General features: G+C 38.2%; 1 protein-coding gene across 1 annotated transcript; it reads left to right on the top strand.

Annotated features, from left to right (window-relative positions):
- Positions 1-1,268: 1,268 nt before the first annotated feature.
- LOC102077077 (arachidonate 15-lipoxygenase-like) lies at positions 1,269-10,524 on the top strand. Its single transcript, XM_025903464.1, has 3 exons — positions 1,269-1,791; positions 1,998-2,084; positions 10,405-10,524. Exons 1-3 carry the CDS (start codon positions 1,747-1,749, stop codon positions 10,498-10,500), a joined length of 228 nt encoding a protein of 75 aa, XP_025759249.1. The 5' UTR covers positions 1,269-1,746; the 3' UTR covers positions 10,501-10,524.
- The last annotated feature ends 3,070 nt before the right edge of the window (positions 10,525-13,594 follow it).

The raw sequence follows: 13,594 nt of genomic DNA, 5'->3' as shown, positions 1-13,594 counted from the left end.
CTACCTCTCCTGCTGATGAGTGAACAGAGATGTCTTGTGAGGTGTCATACCTACTGTGGGTGTGGGTGAGCCTTAGGGGCCAGGCCCTGCCCACTTCAACAGGGGGCCTATCCTGACTGCACATGAGAAGTATCAAAATAAATATTAAAATAAACAAATGAATGTTTTTCTTCTTTTCTTGAAGGTAAAAGTGATCATAACTGAGCTCTAACCAAACACAACAGCCTATTGACCAGTACCTGTTAAATCTGAGTATGACTTAGTTTAGCGGTTGCACAGCAGAGGACGAAGACAACTCATATTTAATTTAGCATTAATATCGTTATAGTGCACACTGTCATACCATATTGTGCAACATATGTGTATATGTATATATATGTGTATATGTATGTGTGTATATATATATATGTATCTCAAATCAGCAGTATAAGAAGGGCCCTGTCCATGTAGTGGTCTAAAGGTTAAAACTAAAATTTTAAAATGGAGCGTAGATCTGATTGGTAGCCAGTGTAGTGACTTTAAAACAGGAGGTCTACGAGCTCCTTTGTTTGAGTGAGTCAGTAGTCATGGTGCAGAGTTTTGAACAACCTGGAGACAGACTTGTTTAGACAATTAAACAGACTGTTGTAGTTGTTGAGTCTTGTAGAAACAAAAGCATGGATGATCATCTCAAGTTTACTTGTTGACACCACTGATCTAAGTTTTGAAATGTTTCTTAAGTGAAAAAAGCAGGTTGTTACTATTTGAATTAAGTTTTACGCCAAATAAAAAGATTAATCAAAAATAACACCTACATTTCTGAGGCTACATTTTTGTGAGGAACATAATCTGTTTAATGTCAGACATCGCAGTGTCCAGTGCAACAATCAAAGTTTCAGTTTTGTCTCGGTTTAGCTGTGTGTGTGTATGAACAAATTCATGTAAGAAGTTATTGATGAATCACAGATTTGAGCATGAAATAATCATACACATGATTTATGCAGAGACTTGTGCAAACAAACTTCTTTGATTGAGGACCATCGTTACCCCTCCTCTCATCCATTTCTTTCTCCATTTCTTCCCAGCTGGGATGTGTATGAAGAAGGAATTCCCCAGTGCTATCTGACCTGACCTGTTGAGGATGATGGGAAGGAAGACAGAACAAAGGCTGTGGAAAAGAGCCAGAGATTATAAATAACTAATGATAAAATGCAGAGAGGTGTGTAAACACATACTGAGTGAAAAAGGTGACTGAAAAAGAAACACAGTGCATCATGGGAATCCCCCAGCAGCCTACATCTACTGCAGCATAACTAAGGGAGGATTCAGGGTTCATATTTTCATATTTTTCCTCTTGCTCTCTTTCACAAGAATAGTACAGTATAATAGAATAGTCAGAAGCATCAGCAGAACACAACAGCGAGTACAGTGAGTACAAGGGGGTGTCTTTTGGTGACACCCCCTTGTGACCTTGAAAATTCTCAATGAATTAAGATACACTTCACAATCATTCCAGCAAAGTCTTCTTGTTACCCAGATATCTACTGTCACATTCTCAAAACATGACAGTACATTCAAGGTCAAAGGAGAACAAAGGTGATGAATTTAAAAAAACATGTTGAAACCAGCAGAGGACAACCCAATATTTTTCCCTACTGATTCTGAATATGACTGGTTGTTGGCCAAGATCTTCGTGAGAAGTGCAGATTTCAACCTGTTTGAACTAAATGCTCACCTGCTGCGCACTCACCTGCTGGCTGAGGTGCAATGTCAGTGTTGCGTAACCTGCCCACGGTTCACCCTCTGTACAAGGTAACTCAGGCTTATATTTACAAGATTTTACAAGCAGCTAATTGTTATAGAAAGATTCAAGACTTTTGATGTTAATATAAGTTGTTTATTTTCTTCTTGGTTGTACATCAGTGAAACAGCAAACACAACAAACACATGAGTGTAAAACATCAAATAAGAAAGCAAAAAGTCATGATTTTAATAATCATTTTCTTTTGTTCCACTAGCTCCTCATACCTCACACTCGCTACACTCTAAACATCAACTTCTTAGCTCGGAAACTGCTAATATCTAAGAATGGAGTTTTCACTCAGGTATGAAAAGACCAACAAGCCGAAACCCTTTTTTTTTTCAGTATCATCTTAAGTATTTGTCTGTCACTGAGATTTGACTGTTCTAGTTTACAGCTTCGGTGGAGAGGGTGTTTTCACAATCCTGAAGAAATCACTGTCCTCGCTGACCTACAGCTCCCTCTGTATCCCCGATGATATTGCGGAGCGTGGGCTGAAAGATGTGCCAAACTTCCACTACAGGGATGATGGACTGAAGCTCTGGGACATCATACACAGGTTCTATTGCCACTTTGTCTGACAACACATGTGAAGAATTAGAGCATAACATTTCATCAGTTTTTAAAGTTCCATCCAAGATCATGCTCCAGACCCTCGTAAGGCCTTGGATTTTGTTCCAAGTCAGACTTCTTAATGTGGGTTTTGTTTTGTTTTTTTAATGAGTGAAGGTTTGTGGCATAGGGGTTTAAGAATTTCGAAGGTAAGACAAAAGTAAAAACATCCACTCATTCATGTTGCAGTCCTGGCTTCATGCCTCTCCTATTAACCAATCCTCAAATACCACTGTTTACCTCTCAGTAGTAACTAATACAGGGACTAATATGACATGAGCGCAAGTTAGTGGATGAATGGTACTTTAGCCAATAGAAGACATCCGCGCCCTGCATGGGAAGGGAGTAACCTATTCTACATTATTTAACACCAGGTTGCATTATTTAACGCTATTTGAGCATGTGGTGCTTTTTCACCCTGCTAATGTAAGGAACAGATAAATATGTTGTTATTCTAAATATTTTCATAATATAACCAATCGTAAACCTTGGGTTTGATGTTTAAGGGAATAATCTTGTATGGCCAGTGATGATCACCAAAAAATCTTTCACTGTAATTTTAAATGACACATTTAAAGGGAAATATTACATGTATTGATTTCTTTGGTCAGTAATTTAAGATCTCAATTCTCATACACTTTGTACTCTACTGGATCACTTGGCTGTTGAACTAATGTTTAATATCATTTAAGCTCAAACTGGTGCCCTCATAGTAATTCATTTAAATTGTTATATTTTTGCTCTCTCACATAGGATTAACAGCCACAAAACATTTAAACGTAAAAATAAAGTTTTAGTTAAAACTTTGCAATACTTGTCATAAGGTTCACGCAGTCCTGATAGCCATCAAAATATCAGTTTAATGCTTTGTCTGTTAACCCGGTCTGTAATATTTGAGGGCTATATTTATAATTCTTAACATTGCTTTCACAAAGGGATGATGAAATAACTTAACGAAACTCTAAAGATTGTCCCATCTGTTAAGGAGAAGACAGTGTACATACAGACACATATACAGTTCTGTGAAAAAGTATTTGCCCCCTTCTTGATTTTCTAGGGTTTTTTTGCATATTGAAACAAAATGATTGATAAAGTGGAAATAAGTTTCGTACATTTTATATTTTTCATAATGATACATTATGCATTATAAGTGTTTAAATATTGTACTGAACAACCTCTAATGCAAATAGGAATGTGTTTGACTGTCTGTGTCTTTGGTTGTCAAAGATTTGTGGAGGGCACACTCAGCTTCTACTAGAAGACTGATGGTGAGGTCGAGCAAGACTCTGAACTGCAGGCCTAGATTAAGGACATTTTTCAATATGGATTCCTTTCACAAGAGAGCACTGGTGAGCTCTTAATAAAGTGTAAATTTTCATGATGATAATCTGTATGTTGTATATTAATATAATCCATCTTAAAGTTACTTTCTGTGTGTTGATGTGATTCAGTTTATTCTTTATGATCATCAGGAATTCCACAGAAATTCACCACTGTGGATGAGATGGTCAAGTTTGTCACCATGGCGATCTTCACTTGCTCTGCACAGCACTCAGCTGTCAACTGTGGACAGGTGAAGCCTTCTACTCCACCCAGATTATCCATCTAGTGTTTTGATCAAATTTTGCAATGTTCTCTGTCCTGCATCTTCTTCTCATAGCTGATCCCTTTGGTACTGGCCACAGTGGCTCATTTGCCTCCATGCCACCCCGTCCCTTGCATCCTTCAGTTGAGCAATTTGGAAACAATTAGAATACGCTCAGTTCTAAATGTGTCTCTCCTGCATGAATGGATCTGTTCTGGACAGACAAATTCTACTAAAATCTGAGGGTTTTCAAGAAGTTTGAACAACCCCAAAAGCAATAATGTTTAATGCTGTCTATGATCATAATATCTCATTAACAGCCATGCAAAACCATTGCCCTGGTTGTTTTTACAAAACTCTAGTGGGACAGGCCTTTGGGTCGCTGTAGAAAACAAATACTGTCGGAAATAAAGGCTCTGATAACTTTGCGTCAAATGTCATTATGTTTCCACCTTAGTCAGTGAAATCAGAATGGCATCTGTAATGCCCAGTTGCTTCAGCTAGTTTTGGGAAGTAAAATACCCAACAAAACACCTGAGAGTGTGTCACATAATCTCTGAAGATCTTTGTTACTGTGACACATTTGTTTCTTTGACAAGAATCAGGCCCTCACACCGGTGTATCAGTGTTTCATGCACACTATCTCATCAGACTCCAGTTATAAGTGATAGCATCAGTCAGCATGCCATCAGACTCAGCATGCTTATAAAAGCAGCTGTAAACCTTTGAAAAGGTGGTCAGAACGTTAACTCCAGCCTTGCTTTTTCTCTTTGAAGCAGTGACGAGTGATTCTGTTATTTGTATTTGGCCTCGAATAGTTACTGAACTTATTTGTTTGCTAAGCCAGATGCTTAGCGAGTCTCCCCTCCTCTGGGCCAAAAGTTGTGCAAACTGCAACTGCAGTCTTTTACGTCTTCATCTTCTCTGTGCTAAGGTATTTATATTAGCCTAACCATAGTTCTGTAGCTAGTCACCAGGCAGTACATTTTATATCAACTAGCCCAACTTTCCTACAGCTTTCTGTGATTTAGCTTTCCATCTTCAGTTACATCCAAAGTTTTAGCAGTGCTATTTGCTTTAGTTGTGCAGAGATACTTTATTGAGAACATGGTATCTCATCGTTCAGTGGAAACTAGCTAACTTCCTGCTAATGTCTAACCAAGCTAAACATCATATTTACCTGTCAGGAGAGCTAAATATGAGGTTTCACATACTTTATTAATCCCTCGGGTAGGTCCCTCTGGGAAATTCAGTTTCCGGTAGCAGACAGAAATTTGCATAGTAAGAAATTAGAATAAAAAACAAAGGGGAAAAAGAGAATATAAATATAAGCATAAATATAGCACACACACACACACACACACACACACACACATATATATATATTGTTAAGGTTCATTTTAAGGAGGGATACACAGGAGGAAATCCAAATAACACCTCTGCTGCACTTTGTTTCACCTCTCACCTCACCAGCTAAACCTTGTAACCTTTCCACCAGACGGAAGGCCAGCACGTACACAACTGAAACTATATGTGTAATATGTTGAATAAATCTTTTAAGCAAGAACCACTACTAGAAGCTTAATAAAAGAATATAAAAGTATATAAAAAATAATAATGAACACCCTGGTTATTCAAATAGCATCATCCAAACTGCTCCTCAGAATAACTTGCACTTACACTCTGCTTTTAGTTTCACTTTTGCAAAAGCACACTCTGCAAACCTGCAGTTTCCTGTCAAGACTTTTAGGCCCAGATTATATTCAAAGGTGAGCCTTTCATATAATGCAATGTAATCTGCCTATAAACATTTAAGATTATAAAAAGCATTCAAAAGCATTTAGGATTATAGATTCAACTCAACAGTTTAAAGTGGTTATAACTGGACCTGAAATAAAGGCTAATATGATACCAGTATGCTTGAACATCTGAATGCAATATCAATATTAATTATTAGTGCAATGGTAATGATGATGATATAAAAATAGCAGCAAAATATCTTTCTAATCTCTACAATATATAAATACAGCATATATAAATAAGCAATGAAATATACTCATTATTGAGATGCAGCAGCCAAATGTCTATTGCACAGTGATTAGTTCTTATTTAGTGATTTGTGCAAACACTCTCAAAACAGTCTCAAAACATAAATTAATCTTATTTTCTTTTCTTTTCTTTTGCTTGCTCAATTATTATTGCAGCATCTCTTTCACGTTTAGAAAGGAGGCGCATGGAAAAGCTTGTGGTCTGATTTAGAATTGATCCTAATGATTTAACTTTTCTTTTACATTGTAAATAAATCTTAAATCTTATCTTGTTAATGAGAAAGGAAACAGGTGAGGTTTTCATGATTGGTTTTGTTTCTGGAATTTTATTTTATTTTTTGTCCGAGTAAATTAATGAATCAGTTTTTTTTTCTTTCTACACTGTGTTGTGCTTAGTGTTAGTAGCTTTCACTAATTGCTGAGTTCATCTACAGCGAAGCCTGATATTAAAAAAAGAATCAAACAAATATTTTCATTCTTTCAAACAAGAAAATGAATCATTTACTGTATTCCGTTTTGGCAAAGCTACACAGAGACACTCTGAGACAACAGTGTCTTTAAGACGTTCCTTCATTTAATCATCTTAATAATTTTATTGTAAGTGATGAGAAAATAACTGCCCGACTGCCACATTGTGATCACATTTTAACATTAAGCTCTAAGCTTAAAGCACTGTGTTTTCCTTTTCTGTGATTTCAATATTGACTGGGCCCCTTCTTTCTCTAACAGTTTAGTGAGCTTTTATTATGTAAGTGATGGTGGTTTCACCTCTGTCTGAGTAAGAGTCTGTAGAGTCTACACTGTAGACGATGTACGGAGAAACATTTGACATGTGACCCATTTGAAATCCGTGTTTAATCACAGAATTATGGCTTTTACCAAGATTTTCTTGTTTGTTTGTTTGTTTGTTTTTGGACATCAGGATGGACTGCTAAGCTAGATAGTCTATCAAGCTACACAGAGATACCTGCTAAGTAACATCTAAATAAAATCCAACAACTAGAGTCTAGTCTTAAAACTTTAAATTTATGCTAGACTTCATAAGGCACTATATGCTGATGATGCAAGTTTATTTCTTACAAAACTACATAATTCAGTTCCAGTTTTAGTTTCATAAAACAAACACTATCTTATGAATCCATTTAGCCAGTTAGCAGTTTCCATGTTCTCCCTGTGACTGCAATTCCTCCCTGAATAACAAAACATGCATGTTAGGTTAATTGGTGAGTCTGAATTTGCCACATCTGTTTATATGGGCATGAATGGTTGAGTGCTTTTCTGTAACAGCCCTGTGCCCCGTATTTTCCCCTATGACAGCTGGTTTAGGGTCTGGTCCCTCAAACGAAGAGAGGAGGCTCACAACTTATGATAGGAAAAGCTGCATCCCTACCTTGGTACACACCCTCTTCATTTAAAGTTTTTTTGTCATGTGAATTGTTGAGATTTTCCAGCTTTTTCCTTTAGTTTTGCTTTTATATTTAGCGACTTGAGTTATGTTTCTTTTTTCCTTAAAGCCTTTTGAAGGTATTTTTGTTGTGCAGTAATAGAGATAAGTCATGGAACATCTTTTTTTTTTTAATTTCCAACTGGTTCAAGTCCAAGTAATTTTTTTTTAAATCATAATGTGGCCAACTGTGAAGCCCACAAAGACAGACAACAAACAAATTAAAATATAAGCTTGTTTTTTTCTGCAACACTGGATTAATGGCGGTTTCCTCATATCTTCTCTGGTTTTAAGAGAACTTCCTGTTTGAATGATTAATTACTCATCAGTTATTAGTTTGGAGCAGAGTGCTTTCGCAAAGTTTCCTTATTTACTTTTGTTTTATCATTTATCTTTTCCTCATGTCTCCTCTTTTAAGGGGTTTCACCTGTTTATTCTTAGTTCCTTGTGTATTTATAGTCCAAGTGTCAGTTGTTATCATGACTTATTGCCAGTGTGAAGAGGTGAATTGGCAATCCTTGCGGCAAAAATTTGTTAAACCTTTTGAGATTATCTGCAAGATCAAGTGGGACATATAATAAGACAGCAATAACTGACACAAATGTGGGCCATGTAGGTGAGATTCACCAGCTTAAAGCACAAACCATCCTGACAAGTTGGACATACATTTTAGTTTATGTATTGGCAACCACTGGTTGTTGGACTCAGAGTGGCCCTTTAGAAAATCATTAGAATCTAATCTGTACTGTTTTCATACAGAATAGCATAAGGTGATTAAACAACAATCAAAGAAGGATACTGCTGAGGAAGCACCAAGTCCTTTGACTTGGTTCATCCAAGCAAGAAGTTCAGTTCAGGAGTTTTTGAGCTAACCTTGTTTTCTCCTGTATTTCCAACAACATAACTGTACTTACCTCATGCACAGTCACACCTGAAATTAAAGATGAGCTTTCACCCTCAAGATCTTGTTAAGAAATAGATAGATATTTTTTAATGCATATCTGCTCATTAGATTGTTTTATGAGAGGCCCAGACTTGACTAGGTCACAGGCTGACCAGAAACTGCATGTTTTTGCAGAATATGAGGAGCAGACAGAGTGAAACTAAGTTTAGACAGGTTGCCCTGGCAACAGACCTTAGAAAGGGGAAGTTATTGCAAGCTGCACAGGAAGTTTTAGTGCACAGGTATATTAATAAATCAGACACAGAAAAGAGGAACTTTGCCATATAAGGAATGTTGGTAATGAAACTGTGTGTGACGTGTGTGACGTCTGAAGTACAAAAATAACACTATATGAGACATATCTTGAGCTTCTAATGTTAGAGTTTCTGCAACTGGCGTTTGGGCTGTGCAGGACTCTCTCTTCCGGAAGATGATTGAATAAAAAGAAATATAAAATGTTTTGACCACTATGAGTCGGGTTTTCTCTGTTCTATCATGGGGACAAAAGAATCGGGGTTTAATAATCTATAACAGTGCTGTGAAAGTAGCATTACAATCTCATGGATCAATAACGATGTAACCTGAGGTCAGTGAATGTTTTGAATGTTTTAACACATGACACCCTCTCTGAGGTGATGTAGCCAGGGTTTATCAGACACAGAAGACCAGTATGATTTGCATAAATGTGTAACATTAGATTGGAGACAATCTGTGCAATCTCTAGCCCTAAGGCTGATCTCTGATCTCTGGGGCAAACTCAAAAAATGCAGAAGTGATTCCGACTAGCACACACTGAAATTTAGCTAAAATAGTATCCAGAACACTTTCCAAACACTTTAAAAGACATAAGTCTTTTAAGTGAGTTTAAACATCTGGCCAGTCCTGTTCAAAATGTGAACCATGATGCAACTGCTGCAAAGTTGCTCCAGAGCTGAAATATATTTGATAACTATGTTTGTCTTATCTTTCTGCATCACACATTGTTTAAGCATTAAAACACACTGTACATTCACACAGTTGCACAAACTGTGAACTAGATAAAAAATAATAGATAAAAATAATAATGACCAGAACTGAGTTCACCTGATTAGTGCAGAGCTTCACAACAGTTCCAGTGTCTTATCTCACCCCTGTGAGAAAAATGGAATTGCCCACCACTGATGTAGACAAACCTTGCTGTCTGGTCTCTGGGAAGAACATGGGGCATTAAAAACCATGTTGTATTTAGTTAATCAGTACTAATAAGTAGATTGAATGTACAACATTTTTGCCTCTTCTCCCGCAGCTGAAACAGAAACTAGCAGAGGACAACCCAGTCTTTTTCCCTACTGATTCTGAGTACGACTGGTTGTTGGCCAAGATCTTTGTGAGAAGTGCAGATTTCAACCTGTATGAACTCAATGCTCACCTGCTGCGCACTCACCTGCTGGCTGAGGTTTTTACAGTCTCACTGCTGCGCAACCTGCCCATGGTGCATCCTCTGTACAAGGTAACTGTAGCACTCTCGTGTGATGTGATGAGCCAATAATCACTCCCGACGTTAGTCCACTGTGAAACTTTAATATGTACTCCAGCACACGATAAAACACACTGGCCGTACCGGAAGAACAAAACTCCCCCCACCATACTATTCCGGTTGGACTAGTCCCCCACAGTTATGGCAGGTCTACATTAACAAATATTGCTCGGTGATCATTTAACCAACGATCTACAGTAACTAAGGCTGAGGAGCCTTCATGCTTCTATGTTAAGGCACACAGCTATATAACTTTGATGTTGATTGATTGTGCAGCCGTGAAACACAGGACTACACACAAAGAATGTGAATATAAATCAGACAAGAAAGCCAAATTTTTCTGAAATAATGAATACACGCTTCAGATAAATTCTGATATCTGAGAATGGTTCTTTTGCTAAGGTATGAAAAGTCCAATATATCTTCTTTTTGAGTATCATGTAGTCTCCTCTAATTGTGCCTTGACTGTTCACTAGTTTACAGCTTCTGGTGGAAAGGGTGCTGCCGAAATCCTGAAGAAATCACTGGCCACCGTGACCTACAACTCCCTCCTGACATCTGACCCACGTTAAACTCATGGACTGAACATACACACACCCACAACCACCTACACACACACACACAATGGACAACCGTACCCTCAAACACACAATAATAACATGGACTGAACCACCACTCACAACCACTAGCACTTTATATAGCCTCTGTAGAAATTATCCACATACCTCACTTATCTTAACTGCACTACTGTATAGTTCTGTGTAAATAATCATTCTGTACATATGATAATTTTTAATCCTACAACTGTTTATAACTTGCATAGTTCACATTTCTGTATAACTGTATATCTCATATTTCTGTATAGTTTTTTTATTTCATATTTATATCCTGTTCATAGCCTGTACATAGCTTGTACTCACTACAGCCTGTACATACTTATAGTTATAGAATATTCATAACATACTTCATACCGTGTACATTATAACATACCATAATAGACCCATTTCTGTAATATACTTACATGTCTATATTATTGCTAATATATATTGTAATATATCTATATCACGGTGTCAGGAGTTTTCCTGTATTGCAACCCAGGTTGGAATAAAACGCTCAGACAGGTTACCGTGTACACGGGGAGACTCAGAGAGACTCTCCCCTTCAGCATAAAGAAGTAGTCTTTTATTGAAAGCACATACAGGAAGTGATACAGGAAGAGATAAAATAGCTGCTGCGTGCAGACTGGAGTACAGAGTGTAACTTCCCCATTTAAGAGTCTGCACAAAGTGTGACTTACTGAAAGAGCAAACATAAACATAAAGAGCAAAAGATAAAGTAATAAAATAAAATAATAATAAAAATGCCAAAATCCTGAAATCTTTTGACATTCCCACCTGTTGTTTGATCTTTCCTTCTATATATGTACATAGCAACCACTAACAGTGCATCAGTCTATGGCCACTTGTAGACATTTTTAGCCAAGACATCATAAAATAGTGGGTTTTGTGAGTATGTTATATCCAAGTGTCTATCTCATTATCATCTTCATCATTCTGTGATAGGGTGATGTAAGCATGAATTGAAGCAGTTACTGTTTTTGATACCATGTTCTTCAAACAAGGTACGACACATGAAGTGAACAGACACAACAACAGCAGAAGAACACCAACGAAAACAAGTCCTTTAATCAGCAGGGACTTCCAAGAGCCGCTTAAAAGCCACGTAAGCCAGTTCTCTGTGTTTGTGACATAGTCTCGTTGTTGTGCATCTCGAAGTTGTCTGAGTGTTTTCAGAGCATCAGTCATGTTCGGTGAGTGCACATTATCTGGAATGTATGTGCAACATGTGTTGCTAAAGAGAATTCTCCTTTCTCGGCGAGAATTATGTCCAATGCTACCCTGTGTTGCATTACTGCAATGCGCAGAGCGTCAGTTTCCTGATCCTGTTCGTCGTCGATTTTACATGAAGCATTCAGAAAAAGTCCAAAGTTTAGATTCCTCTAGGACATCGGAACCCCATATGGAATCATGCTGCTTGAGGTCTGGGGTGCTTCGTCTTTTCCTTGTTGTTGACGTTGATGTTGACGTGGCGTCCAATTCCCAGGAAGGATATCCCAGGCCATCCCTTGCACCCAGAAGGTGCCATTTGAGATGTTGCTGCTCTTCACGGGCCCTCCAGGAGCGTGTGTCTGTACTGCTTTGCAGTTGGTGGTGTTTCCCATTGGCTTGAATTATGTCCATTCCCTTCGCATACAAGGTGGCGTATTGTGTCGTTGGGGGCATATAGGAGCAAGCATAGCAGTCTTTTCTGGGTGTGCTGTCATGTATATATCGAAACCATGCGTTGTTCATCTTCTTTCTTTCGGGTGAGTGTTAATAAACTCACCAGGAGTGCAATACTAGCCACTAGGAGGATGAGCGTCTTCATGGTGACCAGACGCACCAGGTCCTATAGGTGAGTAGACTAGGGGCGAGAAGAACAGGGCGGGATTCTACCCAAACAGCCCTCTCTCCACCTTCCTAGATCACCTACAGGCAGGGGCGTCGGCGTCTCTTAGTCTATGTTGTCACTCACTTTTTTGCAGTGGCTTCGATGAATCCAGGACGGTCTTTCTGCTATTTTGCAGGCAGTTGGTGTGGTGAGTAGCATTTGATAAGGACCTTCCCACCTTGGTGAACTCCAATTTTTCCTTTGGATAACTTTGATCAGGATCCAATCACCTGGTTTCAACCTGCAAAATACTGGAGAGTTGTTTAGAACAATCTCTTTATTTTCAAGTAATTTCAAGTTGTGAGTTTCTGAGAACTTTGTGTCAGTCTCATCCACATTTTTACCAGGCCTATACACTCAGGCCATGGTCTCCCTGTTTCTTCCATGCATTTTCTCAGTCTCTGTTTTATTTCCCAGTGCTTCAGAGACCTTACTGATTACTTCATTAACAAAATGTGTCCCATTGTCTGATCTTATCAGAGTGGGGATGCCATATATTGAAATAAAATGGTTGCACAAACATTTTGCTACTGAGATGGCGTCTGCTTTTTTACTGGATAGATTTCTGGCCATTTTGAGATCATGTCTATGATCACTAGAGCGTATTCTGAGCCTTGGCTTTCATTTAGCTCAATAGACTCATGTGGATTGTATGAAAAGGATGAGGTGGTGTGCATTATGCGCATTATGTGCATTAGGTTTTTGGCAAATCATGCATGTTCCGACAATTTTATCTACCATTCCTACCCCCCCTCCTGTTGACAATAATGCTGCTGATATGTGTACTTTGGTAGTATTGGTTTGCTATTACAAGTCATCAAATCATTTTCTGGCTGTGCTCCACCTTTTAACCACCTCTTTTGTTCTGTAGTTGGTGCAACTTTCTGTTCGTTTATAAGCACATCAAGTGGTATTTGCATTGAGGAGTCAGACATTAATGTGTCTACAATTGTTGTGCTGCTGCTTTTGCGGCTTTGGTCTGCAAAGTTATTGCCTTCAGTGACCTTTGAACTGTTTTGGCAATATAAACACTTCCAACAGTGTCTTTAGAAGATCTCAAAGTGTTGCACAGCTGAAAAAACATACTGTCTGTCAGTGTATATATTTATATCTTGGCCTGCGTGTGTGAGGATGTCAACGGTTTCGCTTCTACAACTCTATCTGCTGTGGTTACTG

This window comes from Oreochromis niloticus, linkage group LG23 (genome assembly GCF_001858045.2).
Source record: "Oreochromis niloticus isolate F11D_XX linkage group LG23, O_niloticus_UMD_NMBU, whole genome shotgun sequence".
NCBI lineage: Eukaryota > Metazoa > Chordata > Actinopteri > Cichliformes > Cichlidae > Oreochromis > Oreochromis niloticus.
The sequence above is the reverse complement of the archived record's forward strand: the minus strand, read 5'-3'. Positions and strand labels throughout refer to the sequence as shown.

Bases quoted from the DNA above. Each gene is read 5' to 3' on its own strand.
- LOC102077077 (XM_025903464.1), top strand. From the start codon at position 1,747: ATGTCAGTGTTGCGTAACCTGCCCACGGTTCACCCTCTGTACAAG. The intron at 1,792-1,997 runs GTAACTCAGGCT...TTGTTCCACTAG, and splicing joins CGGTTCACCCTCTGTACAAG to CTCCTCATACCTCACACTCG. The intron at 2,085-10,404 runs GTATGAAAAGAC...ACTGTTCACTAG, and splicing joins AGAATGGAGTTTTCACTCAG to TTTACAGCTTCTGGTGGAAA.